This window comes from Triturus cristatus, chromosome 4_2, assembly GCF_964204655.1.
Source record: "Triturus cristatus chromosome 4_2, aTriCri1.1, whole genome shotgun sequence".
Classification (NCBI taxonomy): domain Eukaryota; kingdom Metazoa; phylum Chordata; class Amphibia; order Caudata; family Salamandridae; genus Triturus; species Triturus cristatus.
Window position 1 is genome coordinate 92,096,902 of NC_140586.1, and position 22,050 is coordinate 92,118,951.

The window sequence follows — 22,050 nt, forward strand, 5'->3', positions numbered from 1 at the left end:
GGACGTCCAAAATAATGGAGTGCCAGTGGTGTTGACAGCCCTAGATGCCTGTTCAAGGGCAAGCTAAAGGGATTTAGAAGCACTGTCTAGAGAAAAAGAGGATTGATGGTGCTGTCCTCAACCCTTGGCAATGGCTCAGCCACCACGAGAGGTCTGTGAGGATTGCTGGATGGGTTGCGACTGCTGCCACTGGTGGAAGGAGTGGACTCCAGGGTAACTTCGACTTCCTGTACTGTTGCCGGAATTGGTGGGGTGGGATAACTATCCCAAGGTGCAAGTCGTGGCTCTATTACTTGTGAATCATTCTAGAGCTGCATCTGCATTTTCTCCAAAGTCTTTCCCCATAAAATGGCATATGCATCACTGATGCCCGGACATCTCTGGAAAATCTAGCGGAGTACATCCAGGCATATTGACTGATAATGAGAATGGTGTAAATTGCATGAGCAACTAAGTCAGTAGTATCCAGTGCAGAATGCATAATCTGATTGGCTGCATCTTGTCCATTCTGGATTGTTTGCACAAAAGGGTTTTCAGGCATTGCAGGAACTAGTATTAACCTTGAAGTGGAGGCCTGTACTATAAGGCTCTCTGTGTTGGGATGAAGGGTCAAAAACACAGGGTCAAAGGAGTCGGGTCTAGAATAAACAGCAATGGTGCGATTCACAGGTAGCACAAAAATTCTTTAGCTAGTGCAATCATGTCAAACACGGGCCTACGTAAATGTCACAAGAGGTTCTAAAGTATAAGGCAGACGTTGCAAATCCTCTGTGAGGAGATTTACCATACTTTCCTCAGACTTCTAATCATTTCTGCAACCTCATAACGCCAACTGCGGAAGAATCACTGTCTTAAGTCGGAGGTTCCAAAGGTGAATCTAGAACAGATGGAGAAAAGTTATCTAAGCCGCTGGCATTTTTTACGTTGAGATGAGAGTATCAGTATACCAAGGGAATAGTAAGTTGTCCAACCTCCTCATCATTATGTTGGGCGGGTTGAAGACCTTGTACTGCATCAGAGTCTGACCCAAAAATACTCTCCATGCTCCTGAACTCTTACTACCAAGATAGAGGAACTGAAGGGAAGCCATCTTCCACAACTGGCTGCTTCATATTTATTGTATAGCACAACCCAGGCTGAACCCTACCCATGGAAGGAACGAAATTCGGGACCAGAGCTGAAACTGGATCCAGGACTGGCACCGATAGAGGAACAACCTGCAAGGCCTGAGACATAAGGGTGGATGCAAACCCCAGACCTGGAAACAGAGTGCGCAGACCTCTCCCTGGGTTAATCGGTGGCAGCAATTTGAATGGAACCTCTGTAGGGTCCCTTGGGCCAGAAGGCTTACCAGAGGGAGCCAGAACCAGTTTGAATATCTTCAGTATGGCCTCTCTGAAGATCTTAGACTTTCTGTGGAGTTGACGATGCACCCGGACATTTGGGACACAATGACTTCCGATTAAGTATTGGGTCCGAAAAGGAAAAGGTGGAGCAGGCATCAGGATTCTGCAACGACAACTGTGAGACATCTAACATTAGCGTTCGGCTATCTGAGAACCTCATGTACTTTATTTTTCTTATGCTTCTTTTTCAACCACTCCCTAGACTTCAGCTTATCTGACACTGGCAAGATGGATTGAACCCTCTTTTTGTGCTAAGCGAAGTAGAGTTTGGCGTCCTACTTCCTGGTGGCTTTCTTTTGCGTTAGGGATCTTTTGTCACTCAACAATTAAGTGATGTTTGGTGACGAGGCACCAAAAGCATATGATGTTTAGATCTGTAGTTGACACCTGCTTCGGGCACATGCAAAACAGTTGGAATTCTGCCATCTTCAGGGGTCGACATCTCTATATATGTGAAAAGAAAATCTGTTCCAAATTGTCTTTGGTTAAGTACTGAAAGTGATGCAAACGGATCTCCCCGTTTGCACCAAAGGGCGCAGGAATAGACCTAATCATACAGTGGTAGCACCTATATGTGGCTCTGTATCATCATGTCTGGAGGTGAGACAGAGTCACGATTGAGGTCAGAGGTGTCACCTGCCAGCACACAGAGGTTCCTGTGCAAGTGTTTTGGGACCAGTCCAGCGCCTTACAAGATTTATAAGGTGATATATCTGCGGTTAGAAGCATTCATGAGAAGTATAGAAATTGAGGATGGGGAGATGAAAGTGACATAGAGGTAGCGATAGGTGTAGGAGAACATGTGTGACAAGTAGGAACATGAATGATGCAAACTATTTCTCACCTCCCTGTTTTTCCGCTCTGCGAATGCAAGAGCCGATGGGCTTGAAATGTGATCCCTCATTTCCTGAAAGCAAAAAAAGGGAGAGAGATTTTGTGATTGAAATCACTGTTTGAGCACATATAGCGGTCTGGGACCACCCAAGATATGGGTGAATCTGTGCAGATACACCTGACAGACAAGCAATGTAGGTCATCTAATAAGACAGGAAACAGCAGCACACTTAACATGTCTAATTTGTGGATCGAATAACACTGGAAGAAAACAGTGTCAGCAAGCATCTTTCAAAAGCTGTCCAATGCACCCAGCCTGACTAAGAGTGCCTTTACAAATGCCTTTGCTCCTCTTCCCAAAGCAGCTTTACATCAACTGTCCCACAGTTTATATTTGTTTGACTTTTCATAAATGGAACACAAGATATTACTTAATATACAACTAAAAAAGATTTTAAACAATTCATCTTTCCTAAACGCTTTCCTCAGAAACCAATCCACCCTCGCAGATTACGAGTGTTGTATTAGAATGTTCATAACTTCACTCAAAGTTGTGCAAAAGTATTCAACAGAATGATCCAGCAATGTTTATGCCAATCACTGCGTGTATTCATCTTGACTAAACAGCCTTCTAAAGTCAGTTGTCAGGACACAACTACCCCAGTCTGGTTGAGATGTTGATCTGCCATAGCTGCCAAGACAAGGTCCTCAGCTTTATGGACTAAAAGAGCACTGTCACTAACCTCAACACCAAGTCACACACTCACACAAACCCAAGACTGATGACATCAACCGACCTCGCTTACAAAGTGAAGCCATTCATTTCATAAACCAATTTCTGAATGAAGTCCAATAACTATTAGTGTATTAACTCAATGGAGGTAATGCACTACTTTCCAGCACCCGAGAGGCTCACCCAATTTCCCTGAAGAGTGTTCTGCATGCTGTGGCAGCACTCGTGGAGGGTCTACAAAAGCTCGACAAAAATCACTCCGACTGATATTTTCATTTGCTTCCTCAGCCAGGCTGTATTAACTTCAATACATGTTGCTCCACCTACAAAGCACTCAGTGACACTGCTCGATGTGAACTCTACAAAATAAAAGTATCTGCAGGGCTCGCTAAATGCCCTACAAGATGGCTGGACAGTCAACACGTTTTAGATGAAGACTAAAAGCAAGGCCTTTTGCTACATCGTGAAAGTGTGGCATACCTTCCTAGAGGAATCTGCCATTCTCGCTTCTTCCTCAGTTTGTGTAAGAACACAAGACTAACTCTTTAAGCAACAACTCACTGCTATTTAACCTTGTGGCAACTAACTATCAGAATGAGACCCCTCCTGTCCATACTCCTCGCCCAGGTCTCAATTTCCCCCATACACTTCTTTGCTTCAACATCTTCAGGAGTTTGCCGTCCAACTCTCTCTCCCTGCCTCAGCGGTGCCTGCAGTTGCAACTGTGCAGTGCATACCCTCCTCCAACATCACTCTGTTTTGGAGCTCAATTTGAGCTGCTCTGAGCACACACATATACTGTCCTTTTGCACACAGTTCCAAACAGGCAGTGCTTGCGTGGTTGGAGGCTAACTGTGTCTGTGTAGACCACATGTGTTTGTGTTGAAGGCTGAGGAACAACACAATGCAGAATTAGTGGCCAAGTTTCTATAAGGATTGTTGTATGGTACAGCATGAGCTTCTGCCTGTTCGTGTACAAGTTGAAACAGCTGAAAGTCCTAATTTTTGCAACAAAAAAAACAAGATATTGTAACATGCAGGGGAAGCACATTGGGAGAGATAGGGAAAAGGCTAACTTACCTTCACAGAATTCCGCATCTGCTCTACAAACGCCCTCCTCTCCGTCAGCTCCCCAGGCTCAATTTTAAATTTCCGCGGGTTAGACTCCACAATGCGTTCACTCATGTTAAGGAAAACGTGTTCAATTAGGTGAATTTTGCAGAAAATAAGTGCGGAGCGAGCACTGCCTCCACCCAAAACTCGGGCACAAGAGCATTTAGTGACAGGAAGGGTGTAAATTCAGTAAGAAAAAAACAAAGGAGAGTGAAAAGTAGGGGTTCGAGGGCGGAAGAGTACAGTGAACATGTGGCTTTAAGAGAAGCTTACAAGCAGGAAGGGCCATGGCCAGACTTGCTCTTACATGGTTTACCTACTTCTCAACTCACTCAGTTGGATGGAGTCATCCACCTTGAACTCATTTTCACACCTCCAAAACGCCAAATGCTTCCCACAGATGTGGAAAGGCTGCCTTGCGCTGAAAACAACTGTTCACCTTCACTACAAACACCAGACTTCCAACGCCAGACTTCCACCCCACTAGAGATTCAATATGCTGGTTTTTAATACCACTGTGCTCAATATAGAGCTGAAAAGCATTGCACTGGCGTAGTATGCAACATATCCTTGTATACAATGCACAGTATGCAAGGAGAGAACCTCAGCCATGGGGATGACCTATTTATGAAGGACACTGCTCAGCAGAGGGGGTACTATGTACACGAGGCATTGAGCTCACTATATAGAGCACGCATGGAAGGGTACATGGCCAGCATCAGAAGAATGATTCATATCACAAGGTTGTGTTCACCAATAAGAGACACAGTGACCAAGCAGACGAAAATACCTAAATACCTCCTTGTGAAGCTACCCAAGAGGCAGCAGAGGGTGCATTGCATGGGTGAGGCATGGCTCCATCCAAAGTGTGTGTAACGTCTTTGAAAAAAATGGTGCTCTGGATAATGGTTGTCATTTACAGCTCTATGTACTTGAAAGTGCACTACCTTGAAGAGGCCAAGTGCCCTGAACAGAGGTGCCCTCATTATAATAAATACAATGCTTAGATGTGGGTGCTGTTTAATGAAAGTCACAATTGCAAGCACCAGTGTTGAGGGTTCGCAGTGCAGCACGTAATGCAGTTTTCCAGAGGAGCCGGTGCACAAGTGATAGGGTCTCACAATGGAGCATATATGCACAGTTGGCAAGGTCTCGTAGTAGAACACATTCAGAGGTGGTGAGAATAGCCACTGGCGCAAATGCACAATTGGTCAGGCTTCCCACAATTGCACATGCACACATGCCCGTGGTATCGCAGTACAACACATGCACGTACGAACAGCAAATCAACAAAAAAAAAAAAAGAAGAAAAGCCATGAAGAAGAAAAGCAACAATGAAGAAAAAATAAGGAACATTAAGCAAATTGAAATTGAAATTAGGGGTAAGTTATGAGTCCAACAATAAGGCTACGAGTAGAGTTCAACTGGGTGAGGTATGAAAAACTTAAAGGTTATATAATGTCCGGGTTAATTTTTAGGGACAAGATTTGTGTAAGGGTTAAGGGAAGCAAATGGGGTATGAGTAAGCATAAAAGTGAAAGAGTTAATGTTGGAGATATTTTCAACATTATAGCATCCTCGATGATGAATTCTTCATATTGTAAAATAAATGTAGTTCGAGTATTTGCTATAGCATTCTTTATTTTCTCAGGGATCTGGGAGCACGTGAATAGATTTCTTAGGTTAGCATATTGTGGAGGGCTCGGAGGAGCACAACAAATTATTTTCTAGAGTGAAAGACTGGAACCTGGGTAGTACCACAAGACCTAGGGTCCACTGTTCAGATAGAAGTATGTGGGTTTTCCATCTCACCTTCCCGCTTGTGGACCCTCTTGTGTGAGCTACCAGCCCCCGCAGAAGAACTAAAGGTACTCTCCAGTACGTTGGATAGCAATGGCTCACAACATAATTTATAGCATCCCAGTGATCATGAGATGAACTGTGACTACTATTCTCCAGGATACCAGGAGCGCGTCATAACCTCAGACATGGACATCACTTCACTGAACACAAAGCCTTTGCTTCCAGTGCTCTGAACTAATGCCCTCTGTTATATGGAGCTAACCTCAAGAGCATTGAAATAGATACATAGCCAGGTCTCCAGGGACAACGCCTATGCAGGAGGCACCAATGAGACTAAGTTATAGTCATCCCAGAGTCCAGTGCTGGCGGCTGAACTCAAAGATTGAAAAAGAGTCCCAGTAAAGTGGCAGCCTGGTCGTGAAGAACAAGTTACTTACCTTCGGTAACGATGTATCTGTAAGAAACATTAGTTCGTTAGATTCCTCACCTTAGAATATCCCCAGGCGTCAGACTGGATCCGGAAGATTTTTCGTCAGCAATACCCCTTGCGCGTCGCTAGGCGTCGTCTGCGGCTCCGCGTCCGTCGTCGGCGTCGGAAAGACATCGGAGTACTTAGACGCCGCCCTCGCGCGCTGACGTCAGTTCTTGTACATAGCCTTCCGCGCCAGAAACGCAGAGCCATGCAAGATACCGACACTGGTGCCAAAAAATTCTAGGGCCCTGAAAGGGATAGCCTTAACCCTAGATGTCAGTTCGCAGAACGGGGAGGATGGGTGGGTCGGTGAGGAATCTAACTAACTAATGTTTCTTACAGATACATCGTTACCGAAGGTAAGTAACTTGTTCATCTGAAAGAAACACGTTAGTTAGATTCCTCACCTTAGAATACCCAAGCAATACCATCCCCGGTGGTGGGTCTGCGAACCAAGATCACACCAGAAAGTCCTGGAGGACAGAACGGCCAAAGAAGCCATCCCTCCGGACTTGGCTGTCTAGGCAATAATGCCTGGCAAACGTGTGTAGCGAAGCCCACGTAGCCGCCCGACAGATGTCCTGCAACCGGACTCCCCGTCCCAAAGCAGTAGTAGCCGCTGTAGCCCGAGTGGAATGGGCGCGCAGCCCAACAGGAGGGTCCTTTTTCGCCAAGGAGTAACAGATTTTGATGCACAAAACGACCCACCGGGAGATGGTCCGTTTGTGCACAGCTTTTCCCTTCTTAGCACCCACGTATCCAACGAAAAGTTGGTCGTCCACCCGGAACCGTTTTGTGCGGTCCAAATAAAAAGAGAGCGCACGCTTTGGGTCCAGACGGTGGAGCCTCTCTTCCTCTTTGGAAGGATGCGGAGGCGGAAAGAAGGTGGGCAAGGTGACAGACTGCCCAAGATGAAAGGGAGTCCCCACTTTCGGTAGAAAAGAGGGACGAGGCCGAAGGACAACCTTGTCCGGATGAACAGAGAGAAAAGGAGGCTTGGACGATAGAGCCTGGAGCTCACTCACCCGTCTAGCCGAGGTGATGGCTACCAGGAAAGCAGTCTTAAGCGTCAGAAGACGAAGAGGACAATTGTGAAGAGGCTCAAAGGGAGCGCACATCAGAAATGTGAGAACAAGATTCAAGTCCCACTGAGGCATTACGAAAGGAACAGGAGGGAACGTATGAGTAATGCCTGTAAGAAAGCGTTGAACCACAGGGGACTTGAAAAGAGAAGGCTGATCAGGAAGCCGTAAGAAGGCAGAGAGGGCAGCAAGATAACCTTTCAAGGTGCCCAGGGCAGAGCCCTGCCGGGACAAAGAAAGAAGAAAGAGGAGAACCTCAGAAAGAGGGGCGGAAAGGGGATCCGCTGCCTTTGCTGTGCACCATGCCACAAATCTGTTCCACCGGCAGGCGTATACCTTCTTTGTGGAGGGACGCCTGGCTGCCAGAATGATATCACAGACTTCAGGAGGCAAGTCAAATGGCATCAACTGCCGCCGCTCAAACTCCACGCATGGAGGTGGAGGCTGGACAGGTTCAGGTGGAGGACCGTCCCCTGCTGCTGCGACAGAAGATCCTCCCGAAGGGGAAGACGTATCGGAGGATCGGTCAACACACTGAGTAGCTTGGGATACCAGTACCTTCGTGCCCAATCCGGAGCCACCAAGATGACTTGGGCCCGGTCGTGCCTGATCTTCTTCAGCACTCTGGGCAGAAGTGGTATAGGCGGAAAGGCGTACAACAGACCGCAACTGCACTCGTGACGAAAAGCGTCGCCGAGCGAGTGCCGCCTTGGAAATTCCAACGCGCAGAACTGCTGACATTGCGCGTTCTCTTCGGTGGCGAATAGAGCTAACCAAGGCTCTCCCCATTGCTGAAAGAGACCTTGCGCCACTTCGTAGTTCAGAAGCCATTCGTGATCCATCATGCACCGGCGGCTGAGTTAGTCTGCTCTGGCGTTCAGAGAGCCCGCCAGATGTTGAACCACTAGGGTGACGCCCTGGTGTTCCAGCCACGTCCAGAGGCACAGAGCCTCCTGACAAAGGGTCCACGACCCCACCCCGCCCTGTTTGTTGCAATACCACATGGCGGTGGTGTTGTCCGTGAACACCTGCACGACACTTCCCCTGACAGAGGGAAGGAAGGCTTTCAGTGCAAGTCGGATCGCTCTCAACTCCAACAGGTTGATGTGGAGGCGAGACTCCGCCGGAGACCAGAGGCCTCTGATCTCCGCCTCTCCCATATGGCCACCCCATCCCAGAAGGGACGCATCCGTCACTACGACATGCTCCAGTTGGGGAAGGGAGAGGCTCTTGCCCGTGACCCAATCGCGGTCCGTGAGCCACCACTGCAACTGCTGTGCAGTGCCCTTTGAGATCAAGACATGGTCGGACAGGTTGCCGTGATGCTGGGCCCACTGAAACTTCAGGTCCCACTGCAGAGCCCGCATGCGCCGCCTGGCGTGATGCACTAGTAGGATGCAGGAGGCCATCAGCCCCAGAAGCCGCAACACTAGCCTGACCGAAACCCAGGATAGAGGCCGAAAGATGGGAATCAGGGCCTGTATATCCCGGACCCGCTGTTCCGGAGGATAGACCTGGAACTGCGCCGAATCGAGAACCGCTCCGATGAAGAGGAGCGTCTGAGAGGGACTCAGGTGTGACTTCGGCACGTTGATGGAAAACCCCAGCAAATGCAGGAGATCCGCCGTAGTCTGGAGGTGGGAGACGACTGCCTGGGGCGAGCCCGCCTTCAACAACCAGTCGTCGAGATAGAGGAAGACTGGAACCCCTGATCTGCGCAGATGAGCTGCGACCACCGCCATCACTTTCGTGAACACCCGAGGGGCACTGGTGAGGCCGAAGGGGAGCACGGCGAACTGAAAATGCTCCTGGCCCACCGTGAACCGCAGGTAACGCCGGTGGGCCGGCAGGACGGGGATGTGGAAATATGCGTCCTGCAAGTCCAACGCTACCATCCAGTCTCCAGGGTCGAGGGCAGCTAGAACCTGAGCCAAAGTCAACATTTTGAACCGTTCCTTCCGGAGGAAGGCATTGACGTTCCTGAGGTCCAAGATAGGGCGTAGGCCCCCTTTGCCCTTCTTGGGAACCAGAAAGTAGTGGGAATAACAACCACGACCTACTTCTGGGCTCGGAACGGGCTCAACGGCCTCTTTGGCCAAGAGGGCCGAAACTTCCTCTCGCAGAAGATTCAAATGATCCTCCGAGATACGGTGGTGCTGCGGTGGCATGGCTGGAGGGGTCGTCTCGAAGGGGAGGGAGTAGCCCCTTCGGACGATTTGCAGCACCCACCTGTCCGAGGTGATGGTACGCCAGTGGAGCAGGTGATGGCGAACTCTGCCGCCCACTGGCGAGGAATGGGCCGGAAAGCTCGGACTAGGAAGGCTTGGAAGCGGATGCTGCCGGGGTGGATGTGGTCTGACCGCGTCGTCCTCCAGAACCGCCTCGGCGGAAACCACGTCCGCGACCGCGCGCAGGTTGGTTCTGCGGCTGGTGGCTAGGCGGACGTGAGGAGGCACCCCTTCCTTGGCCACGAATGGGGCGAAAGGCGGAAGTTTGCGACCGCGGGGCCGTGAGGCCCAAGGACTTGGCCGTAGCCCGGGAGTCCTTAAAGCGATTCAGCGCACTGTCCGCTTTCTCACCAAAAAGGCGAGAGCCATCAAAGGGCATGTCCATGAGAGTGCTCTGGACATCCCCCGAAAAGGACGTGGACCGAAGCCAGGCGTGACGTCGAAGCGCCACCGTGGTAGAAATCGCCCTACCCAGCGAGTCCGTAGTGTCAAGCCCACATCGGATTGCATGTCGTGCTGCATCCCTCCCATCGGCCAGAGCCTTGGTAAGTCGTGTCTGGGCCTCCTCCGGACACAGGGGCAGCACGTCCTCCACCGTATCCCACAGAGAGTGGGAATAACGGTCCAAAAAAAAGGCGGTGTTCAAGGACCGCAGACCCAAACTAAGGGAGGAGAACAGCTTTTTGCCAAACTGTTCCAGTCTCTTGGAATCCCGGTCCGGCGGAGCGGTCGGGAAGGAGGATTGGGAGGTAGAAGCCTGGATAACCAGGCTCTCGGGGGTGGGGTGTTGGGACAGAAAACTGGGGTCGCCCGGAGCAGGGCGGTGGTGCCTGGCGACGTTCCTGTCCACAGGAGGGACTGTGGAGGGCTTGGACCAGGTGCCCTGCAGAACGTCAATGAGGGCCTCATTGAATTGCAGCAGAGGCTCAGTGGAGCTTGCTGCAGACTGAAGCACCTCAGTGAGGACGTTAGTCATCACAGCCACGGCAGGCAGCTCGAGCCCAAGGGCTGCGGCCGCCTTGCGCAGCACCACAGAGAAAGCAGCACCCTCCTCCAAAGCCACAGTCGGAGGAAAGATGAATCCAGTGTCTGGAGAGGTATCCAGACCACTGGCCTCCCCCAGTTCATCTGCCCAGTCCTGTGACAGCTGAGCCTGAACGGCCATAGGACCCTCGGACCCCTCCCAGTCGCCCCAGTCATCCGATTCCTGGTAAACAGGAGGAAGGAGCGGAGCTGGACGATAGACATAATGTGTCTCTAACGGCGCCGTACATCGATGCCGTAACGGCGCCGGATCCGGAGCGGGGCTGAACTGGGGCTCGACGCCAAGCGGAGCCGGCGTCGGAGGTGGAACCGGTGTCGACGCCGGCGGAGGAGGCGTGACGAGGTCGACCGGCGTCGGCAGGGACTCGGGGACGAGTCCCTCTGGAACCTGCGGCGTCGGGGCCAAAGCCGGCGTCGGGGCCAAAGCCGGCGTCGGGGCCAAAGCCGGCGTCGGGGCCAAAGCCGGCGTCGCGGCCAAAGCCGGCGTCGCGGCCAAAGCCGGCGACGGGGCCAAAGCCGGCGACGGGGCCAAAGCCGGCGACGGGGCCAAAGCCGGCGACGGGGCCAAAGCCGGCGACGGGGCCAAAGCTGGCGACGGGGCCAAAGCCGGCGACGGGGCCAAAGCCGGCGACGGGGCCGCGGGCATGCAAGGTTGCCCAGTCGGGTCCGCGGGGCCCGAAGGTGCAACAGCGGGCGTCGACGGCGGAGCCAGGCTCCTCATGGCCGCGAGGAAGGCACTGACTTCCTCCGGCGCCGCGTCAGTCCCAGGGACCGGCGGGTATGGGGACTTGCGCGGCGCCTGCGGCTCTGCTGGAGCCGCGCGGGTGGAACCACCCTGACCCTCGGCAGAGTCGCGCGACCGGCGAGGGGAGTCCGAAGAGCGGTGTCGCTTCTTGGAGTGCTTCGACTTACCCGAAGACTTGGAGCCAGACGAGCGATGATGACGTCGGCTGCGGCTCCGCGACCGATCCTTGGACCTCCTCCTGGACCGGGATCGAGAGGGGCGCGGAGCAGAGTGGCGAAGCTCGAGGAGCTTACGGGACAGCTCCCGTCTAGCCTTCGAGGTCAGGGCCTTGCAGTCCAAACACGACTCTGCGTCGTGGTCGAGGCCCAAACAGTAAAGGCACCGGCGGTGATGATCCGTAACCGACATCAAGCGGTTGCAGTCAGCACAGGCTTTGAAACCAGGCATCCTACCGGCACCGGAGTCGAGACAAGATCAAAAAGCATCAAAAAACTTAGTCAAAAAAGACTAAAAGGGGTAGCTCTCCCGGATCTGCGCTTACTGGCGCGGAAAAAAGAAGAACTGACGTCAGCGCGCGAGGGCGGCGTCTAAGTAATCCGACGACGTCATTCTGGCGCACGACGCCGACGACGGACGCGGAGCCGCAGACGACGCCTAGCGACGCGCAAGGGGTATTGCTGACGAAAAATCTTCCGGATCCAGTCTGACGCCTGGGGATATTCTAAGGTGAGGAATCTAACTAACGTGTTTCTTTCAGATGTATTCAGAGCCCTTCACGAGAACTTTGTTTCGGGCATGAGGACCCGTTAGTACTCTCTGCTTTGGAAGGCTTTCTTTAGTGCCACTGATAGCAGTCCAACATCCATGGGTAACATCTGGGTTACATGTGAACAAACTGTAAAAATTTCACAGCCGTGCCATCTAAAAGAGTAAGGTAGATCTTGTGGAAGGTACCATAAAAACATCTGCAGGGCTGCTGCTCCACTTGGATCACCAAAGGATCCAGATGTAGGTTTGGGTCCTTGGTGGGGCAGTTCTCCACAAAATAGCCTTCTAATCACTCACTGGATGTAACTACTTCTAGAGTGCAAAGCACCTTCCTAATAGTGACGAGTCACTACAGTAAAAGGCCTCTGATGGTCAATTATTTCGAACAATCAAAACAACCCCCTCCCCATAAAAGAATTAGATCACTTGATAGCCACTCACCCTGTGATTAATAATGGACTCTCTTTAAAACTACAAGTAGGGTAAGTGATTCCACAAATAAAGCTTCCTACCAGCCGTCAACGGGTGCAAAGTGGAGCCGTACCATTCATTCCATTGGAGTAGAAGTGATAACAATCCTTCTATAACTACATAAATAAGAAGTAATTCTCTCACTAAATCTATTTGCAAGAATTATTTAACTGCAGTGACTTCTCCTAGTATTTTATCTGAGCATGGGTCTTTTTAATACATTTTTGTGAGGTTGAATTCACTGCATTTTAACAAGAGTCTAGCTTCCACCCCCTTGAAAAGAACCAAGGGTCTCGCTTTAGGGCACCCAAAGCTAGGAGGGTTTTTCCTGCACCAGCGGTCAGTGTCACAGCCGATCACATGCATTCAGGATATCAATGGTTTCTTCCAGATCCTCCAGGTCCCACTCAATGCTGCGAAGGCTGTTCCGCAGCTCATTCGTTGTCCAGTCAAATTCTTCTTTACTGACGACATGTGTCTCCTGAAGCAACTCATACCAGCGCTGGTAGAGGCCCCTGGAAGTATTCACCGCTTTCTGCACCTCCCTGCATTAAAAGAGACATAGGTTTGTTAGTCCAGTCTACTAACAATGAATTTTCGATCTGAGGAGCGAAGTGGGAGAGCTCATACGTTTCCACTCTACTTTGCCATCAAAATCACACTTGCTGCAGCTTTTTAAGAGTTCATAAAATTCACATCCTATTTGATTACATTACAAGATTTTAAAATTGCTTACAGGGTTTAAAGGAATCCAGTAATAAAAACAAAGTAGAACACAACTCGAGATTTATTTACAGAGGTCTTTAAAGCAAAGGTGCTAATTTTTAATGCAAATTGAAAGACTGATCTAACACAGTAAAGCAATTAACATACAATACACACTTCTGTAATATAAAGAGTGAACCGAATTGGTTCAAATGCAACAACCTACTCTCACACCCCACCCAACCATGTAGTAAGTAGGCAATCAGACTGGACAACAATGTACAAGACAACAATCAACACAACAACACCAAACAGAACAACATTAATTCATCAATCTGAGACCTTTTTTGATAAGTCCTTAACGCCTAATTGAAAATCTTACATTTCCACTTCGTAGACACACTATCACAACACCTTGAACAATCAGTATTAGGGATAAAGTTCACTGTGCAAATCTCATTATTATTGTTATTGTGCGGTAGGCGATGAAGCTATCAAACGAGAATATATAATTGCAGCCTGACCAGGGTTTTAACATGGCCACATGGGTGCTGTTTATTATATTACAGAACCACTTGATTTTTTAAGGCAGAGGACACTGGGAGGTCACTGCATGCCGGAATTCCAGCTCAGCGGATTCCCGTTTACCAAAACGAGGAATGTCCAGTTCTACACCAAGTTGGACAGCCTGATGACACAACCACAGGTAATGGGGAGTTAGAACACCCGGCAGTGATTTGACAGATCACCCACCCTAGCAAGTTTAGGTTAGGGAGTGGTAGGTAGGAGCAGACTATACACAGTATTTATATGCCAGCATTTATTCACTGTTTTAGCACAATGGTGGAATTTTTCATCTTTTTCACTACTCTCATAATGTTAATAACATTATTCTGTTTCCTTCTGATAATCATTGCAGCACACATATTTTACTCCAGAATCCCAATGCTGCAATAAATATTGAAACTGCAGTTATGTATTTCTTTAGGTATGCATGAAAGTCCAAATGAAAGGGTTCTAGATCTGTTGAAGTGATTTCCTTGGAGAGCCAGGGTTGTTGTATCCCGAGTTTGCACACACGTTACCCCGTAAAGTTAGGGGTGCATATGGTTCACTGTGGGCTAGCCGGACTATAGGCCAACATATCCTGAAGGTGTGCATGGAATCAATCTGGCACAATCCTGACGTTTATGTTGTCCAACAAACAACAGTATTTACTATGAAGTATAAAGCTGTATGACACTTTATCAGATGTGGAGATGGAATTGCCATCTTTCCACCATCCTAATGGCTGCCAAAAAGCTAACAAACCTTGTTATACCCATTTTAGTACTTAAATGTTCATAGAGACTCGCATTAATCTTAAAAATCTTGGTTCACCTCTTTTATTAGATGTCATTTTTGCCCTCCAACTCTTCATCACTACCTTACAAACGGGATAATCGTCATTTACTCTCTCTATTCCGGTCTTTTTAAAATCACTAGTGATACCACAATCTGTTCAGTTTCCATCCCCATAGTACTGAAAACGATACCGGTTTCGTTGTGAAATGTGGTTAAAGGCTGTATTTTTACACCCTCTTTTTAGACCACTTTCAATAACTAACAGACCAAAGCATCACCTCAACACATTCTATAATAGATCTACTGACGCTCTTTATCTGCCCATTACAGTAAATGTACACCTCACATTCTATCAAAATGGTGTGGGAAAACATTCCCGTTCAAACACCGTAATCATTAAACTAATGACACTTCCCATCAAAGCATCAGTCATTTTTTTAACCCATGGCCAAGTTGAACAGAGATCATGTTAAACCATAGCATACGGTTTGTTGAGCCTAGCACCCCAAACATGTCCCTAATATTGAGTTGTTTAGAAAACCTTCACTTTTGAGATAATGTGTGTGCTCACAGAAAACAGCTTTACCTCCAATCACAGCCACCAAATCCCATCTGCATATTTCATTTGGTATGTTGTCTTCTCAAATGTCCTATGGGGACTATTACTACTAACTTATTCTTCAAAGAAACTTGAGCTCTCCGTATCAAGTTGAAATAGAATTTTATCCTCCACACATAGCTGATCGCTTACCATTTAATATGCCTAGTTAACCACTACCTCTATCTAGGCCTCCACTGATTTGTGTACTCACATGAACCATTGACCTCTCATTCTGCCATTTCAATCATTTTCAGAAAACTGCCTTTCCCGGAGAAAAAAAATCTAACCTTCGACTCTCTTGTGCTTCTTTTTTAGGTCTCGCCTAGCGACGCAGCGCATGTCCTGAGCGCCTTTGCGAGATACATTGTTGCCGGTTTCTCGGCCGAAGGGGGACAGGAGATGTGAACGCGTGTACATTGCCAGTCCCTCCCTGTCTCCTGCTCGCTGTGCCAGCGCAGACAGGAGATGTGCACGCACACAGCCGTCAATTTTGCTCTCTGCGTTTCCGGCATTCTCTGCATGTGGCTTTCAGTCTCGCTTCTCTTTGTCAATGTCGGAAAAAAGCACTTTATTTACATATATGAGCATTTGTTGTAACAATGGTGCTTTACCCATTAGTGCAATCGTTCACTCACTATTTGTTGTAAGAATGTTGTTTTACCCATTACTGCAAACATGCGAAAAACTCAAACTGTGCACACAGTGTTTGACCTTGGTTGAGTGTTATTTGTTATTATTCACGGTGCCGAATGGTGGGTGTGCTGTAAACTGAGCCCTGCAAGCTCTTGTGCCCGGAGTCGCACGTCGGTTGTGTCCAGTGTCTGGGACTAGTTTAAACAGGACATAGTAGTTTTATTTTTAAAAGTGCCCTGTTTTCAGTTGTAAATGTGTGTTTCAACATATCGAGCCAATATAGGCATTTGAGGGCTGCCTTGTTTCTAAGCAGACCCTATTGTTGTGAAAGAATTATGGACAGGGAAGATAGTAGTTTGGCCAGGATCAAGTACCTTATTTGTGTAATAGTGAAGCTGGGATTAGAGCTGGAATCTTGTAGTGCAGTCCTGAAGTGAAACATTATGGGTTCGGTTCTTCAAACCATTACGAAGGTTAACACCCATGGCTCTTTTATGGAGGTTAATCCAGGAGTAGGAATCAGAGTGTAGATTTATAACACTAGTAAAGAGATTTACTTCCATGTATTGTGCGACCAAGGGGCGGGGCGCGGACGTTACGTGGTGGGAATGCTCTGGAAGTTTCTCCCCGCCAAGCTTGTGTGTTTGTGGGTGTTCTCGCAATCTGTTCCCTCCCGTGACACGGACCAAAATGTAATATTGTCTGGGCAGGAGTACGTCTTTAAGGAGGGTGGAAACGGAGAATAGACTCACCCAAAATTGTTTGTGATGCAGGGGAATGGGCTTCTGTAATTGAGAGGGATTTGCGCATGAGTAAAAGTACGTTACCGATATTGGTTTCCAAAAATACCCATATACGCATGTGATAACGTTGAGATTTACAAAGAATTCCACAACTGGCCTCACAAAAGTGCGATTGTTATCATGGTTTCCCGGCAGTACTTCTACAATCCTCTGCCAATTCCAAAATGTCGGAAATTTACTCCTGAGTGACTTTTCTTCAGAATCGACCCTATATCTGTCGCAACCAGGTCAGCAGAGCCGTTGTAGAGCCAGAAAACCAGGTAAGCAGAGCTGCTTCAAAGCCAGAGAAACCAGTTCAGCAGAGCTGCTTTCGAGGGAGAGAACCAGGTCAGCAGAGCTGCTTTAGAGCCAGAGAACCAGGTAAGCAGAGCTGATTCAAAGCCAGAGAAACCAGTTCAGCAGAGCTGCTTTCGAGGGCGAGAACCAGGTCAGCAGAGCTGCTTTAGAGCCAGAGAACCAGGTCAGCAGAGCTGCTTTAGAGCCAGAGAACCAGGTCAGCAGAGATGCTTTAGTGCCAGAGAACCAGGTCAGCAGAGATGATTTCGTGCCAGAGAACCAGGTCAGCAGAGATGATTTAGTGCCAGAGAACCAGGTCAGCAGAGCTGCTCTAGAGCCAGAGAACCAGGTCAGCAGAGCTGCTTTAGAGCCATAGAACAAGGTCAGCAGAGCTGCTGAAGAGTCAGAGATCCAGGTCAGCAGAGCCGTTGTAGAGCCAGAGAACCAGGTCAGCAGAGCCGTTGTAGAGCCAGAGAACCAGGTCAGCAGAGCTGCTCTAGAGCCAGAGAACCAGGTCAGCAGAGCCGCTCTAGAGCCAGAGAACCAGGTCAGCAGAGCCGCTTTAGAGCCAGAGAACCAGGTCAGCAGAGCCGCTTTAGAGCCAGAGAACCAGGTCAGCAGAGCCACTGTAGAGACAGAGAACCAGGTCAGCAGAGCTGCTTTAGAGCCAGAGAACCAGGTCAGCAGAGCTGCTTTAGAGCCAGAGAACCAGGTCAGCAGAGCTGCTCTAGAGACTGAGAACCAGGTCAGCAGAGCCGCTTTAGAGCCAGAGAACCAGGTCAGCAGAGCCACTGTAGAGCCAGAGAACCAGGTCAGCAGAGCCACTGTAGAGCCAGAGAACCAGGTCAGCAGAGCTGCTTTAGAGTCAGAGAACCAGGTCAGCAGAGCTGCTCTAGAGACTGAGAACCAGGTCAGCAGAACCGTTGTAGAGCCAGAGAACCAGGTCAGCAGAGCTGCTGTAGAGCCAGAGAACCGAGTCAGCAGAGCTGCTTTAGAGCCAGAGAACCAGGTCAGCTGAGCTGCTGTAGGGCCAGAGAACCAGGTCAGCATAGCTGCTGTAGAGCCAGAGAACCAGGCCAGCGGAGCTGCTGTAGAGCCAGAGAACCGAGTCAGCAGAGCTGCTTTAGAGCCAGAGAACCAGGCCAGCAGAGCTGCTGTAGAGCCAGAGAACCAGGTCAGCAGAGCTGCTTTAGAGCCAGAGAACCAGGTCAGCTGAGCTGCTGTAGAGCCAGAGAACCAGGTCAGCATAGCTCCTGTAGAGCCAGAGAACCAGGTCAGCATAGCTGCTGTAGAGCCAGAGAACCAGGTCAGCAGAGCAGATATAGAGCCAGAGAACCCTGGTTGTAATTAAGTACTAGATGCCGTATATACATTTACACTAGGAGGTTTTTCTTTTCTTCTCTTTCTTTTTTCTCGACCTTTCATAAACTTAGATGTCGTATCACTGGCAGTTAGCATGAATTTAGTTGAATTTATTGTGGTGCGGTCTGGATGTTTAAGATCACTTTTTCCAACTGTGTATATGTTTTGATTGTGCTACTTCTCTGCTACATTCTGATGAGGCTCTGAGGGTTATTTATACACCTTGGCTTTAAACTGTTTGCCAACAACGTATGTGCCCTGACTGAGGGATTTCCATTGCCACAGGACAATAAGGCCCAGGGGGATTTTTTTTAAATGATGTATTAAATTCCTTGCGAATACCAGATGTTTCTGGCTGTAGGTCCAGGTGTCTTGCGGATTCAGCTGCTCCTGGTTTCACAACTGCTTTTCAGTTGGAAGTATTCAAGCTTCACTGGACACCAAAAGGTGGCAAAACTGCTTAAGAGCAGGATTTTCTCTGGGATATATGTGTGATAGAGTGAGCGGCCATTGACTGGCATCTTTAAAGCATTCTGCCAACGACATTGAGGCTTATTTACAAGCCCCTTGCGCCGCCGCTGCGTCACTTTTTCCCACACAAAAAGTGAAGCACTTGCAGTGCAAGGGACTTGTAAATAAGCCCCATTGTGCCCATTCGAACACAAAAGCACCAGTTTCTAAAGTTATTGCTCTTTCCAGAGTTACAGGTAACTCAAGTCTCCTGCCGGAGGTCTACTACATTTATTGCAATTTAAAACATCAGGTATCAAAATGCAAAGTTGTGTGAGCTATTAGCCTTACACTGGCTGAACAACTGCCTCCTACCATCGGACTGTTACGAGTGTCTACAAATCTAAGATTGTATTTTGGGAGGTGGATTATGCACCTCATGCCTGCAACATAAAACAGGCATTTGCAATGCAATAGGGCTGGCATTACTAAAAGTTTGAGCTATTGGCGTTGCAAATGATAATACCACCACCGCTACAACCACCACAAGTACCATAACCACCACTACAATTATTACTATTACTACTGTGTGGTGATAGTTATAATAATAGTGGTAGTTATGGTACTGGTGGAAAATTACTATTATAAATTACAATACCTGGTAATTTTTCAAAAGGCATTGCCATTTACAATACCAATAGCCCTAAAACTCGCAGTTGCGAGACCTATTGCATTGTAAATGCTTGTTCTTGTCTGCACTCTGCAGCCTATATAGACACGCAAATAAAAACGTGTAGACTCTGAGAATCAAGCACATCAAAAGTATAATCATTCAGAGCTGGTCTGCCCAGCTAAAATACTTCTCTTTTTCGTGGCCACCACTTGAAGACACTAAAGATCTGTTTTGGTTTTTAACTTGGTATTCCCAACTCAAACAATACTCAACCAAGGATTGAACATGCATCTAACCTAATACATATCCAATTGTATGTTTTAATTGCTGTCTCTTACTTACCCAGACACTGGTAAAGTCTCAAATAGTTTCTCAGGCTCTTGCCCTAATTAACTGAGCCTCAGACCTTTACCTCTTCATAATGAAATTAAGCCAATGATCGTTCTTATGTTCTGCAGGGTCACCACCACCCTTCACCCCCCCCCACACACAAACACAACTACAACATGTAAACAGCAACATAATCAGCAAAAACAACGACATACAGGAAATGACCAACTAGCAATATTACAATTACGCCAGTACAAGCAACAGTACTATGGTGCAAAAATGATAACCGTGTCCTTCAGAGAGCTGCTCTAGGCCCTCTATCCAAATCCAGCTAGGACCACTTTCTGCCAATGGCAACAAGTGCTATGATCTACAGAGCGAGATTAATTCTTAAAACACAAAAAGAAATAAGCTCTAGCAAAGCCAATAGGTGTCGCACATGTGAAAACTATTTGACATGCCAATGTCTTGTAGCCGTGTTGTAAAGCAGCGTGGCTGTTGTGCATCATGGCTAAAAGCTCAAACACTTAAAAAAAAGAAGCTTAAAACAAGCATTTGCAATGCGATAGGTCTCGCATTGCTGAAAGTTTGAGCTATCGGAATTGTATTATTATGTGCAACACCAATAGCTCAAACTTCTAGTAATGTGACACCTATTGCATTGCAAATGCTTGTTTAGTCTTGAGTATTGAGGAAGAAGCATTTTTGAATGCCGCAAGGCCGCTTCATTATGGCCCTTTTCCTCCCTCAATTATAGTAACAAAGAGCGTACTACTGGTTACAGGTCTGCATATATGGCTTGTACCATCAGTTTGATCATGTACAGCAATTAATAAACAAACATTGGTAACATGAGCACATGGACTTAAATCCATCCAGCGAGACAAATTTAATTAAATACGCCTTATGAGTAAGGACTCCTTAGTTTCCTGTGTAAAGTGATTGCAATCTATGAGGCTGTAAGTATGGATATTCCAAGTTACTAAGGTTGCACTATGGTAAAAAAATGGAATTTGACGCTTGCACTGTAGAAAGAAGTCTGAGCACACTTGTTCTACATACCACGTTTTATTGGGCATATATATATGTGAACTGACATTGTATGAGCTTTATGCTTATCGATTTAGGTCTTGGGCTGTCTACCAGCATCTATAACCAGTCACATCACTACAGTTCAGATTAACATGAACATTACAAGTTCCTTTGTAGCACTCACATAGCCCATCGTTCAAGCACTTAGTGACACTGCCCCCAGAAACAATTAAAGAGGCAGGTTGGTGTCTCTTTCAGGATCCTTTAGTGGACACAGTAATAGTCTATGAATGAAGCAGGCTCGCTAGAGTAGAGCTGTGAGCAAGGACAAGGTGTGTGTGTGTGTGCCTTCAACAGACCAAGTACAGAAAAGCACTGAGTCAGGAGTGTGAGGGGTCCACTGCACCCTAATTAAGCATATGTTGTACTACTCTACCAGCCACTATCGTAAAACGAAATGACGGGGACTCCCTGCCTCTCATAGGTCATGTATATTCCTAGGCCTGGTGTTGAAAGGGCCCTCTGAATGGTGTGTTGGCACCACAAGGGCCAGCGTCACACCCCTGCTACCATCGAACCTTGCTTGCATTACTGCTCAAGTGCCCCTTGTTACGTCACTGCGAAGCAATCGAGTTTAAACACAGCACGTGGGAAACAGAGGAAGGGCTTCTTGGCTAAAGAAGGAATACGTATATTTTCTTTATCTAGCTATTTCTTGTGAAGTAATATATTTTCAATGATGCTATGAATGACTGGAATGTACACATCGACATATGATATGCCAACAGCTGAGACCTCAAGATATCAAGGATCATGTTTGGAATGTCATATGTAAAATGGCTCGTGGTAAAAACGGCTTTAAAAAGAATTTATTGCATTGCTGTTACATGCATCCTATCTCACATATACACTTGTATTGAAATGTCGACTGTTGCAATTTCTGATATTTAAGAGGGCATTTCGGATGGTGTTTAAAGCTTTGGTTATATGTGTTTGGGATGCGGGAATCAAAGGGGGGAGGGAGGGTCTGCTCGCAGTTCCTTGGAAGCAGGAAAGAGGCTAAATGAGATCCCAGAAAGCAAACGGTGGGCAGGTGTGGCGATGGGGTGTTTTGTATAAAGCATGACACACATAACGTGGCC

General features: G+C 47.9%; 1 protein-coding gene across 1 annotated transcript in view; it reads right to left on the bottom strand.

Moving 5' to 3' along the window:
* Positions 1–22,050, bottom strand: part of STX10 (syntaxin 10) — a 145,177-nt gene that overhangs the window by 88,734 nt on the left and 34,393 nt on the right. The window contains exons 2-4 of the mRNA XM_085600703.1: positions 13,075–13,244; positions 4,054–4,148; positions 2,251–2,313 (exon numbers count right to left, since the gene is read on the bottom strand). Of these exons, the coding sequence (XP_085456829.1) occupies positions 2,251–2,313; positions 4,054–4,148; positions 13,075–13,244 (328 nt within the window). The remainder of the gene's footprint in view (positions 1–2,250; positions 2,314–4,053; positions 4,149–13,074; positions 13,245–22,050) is intronic.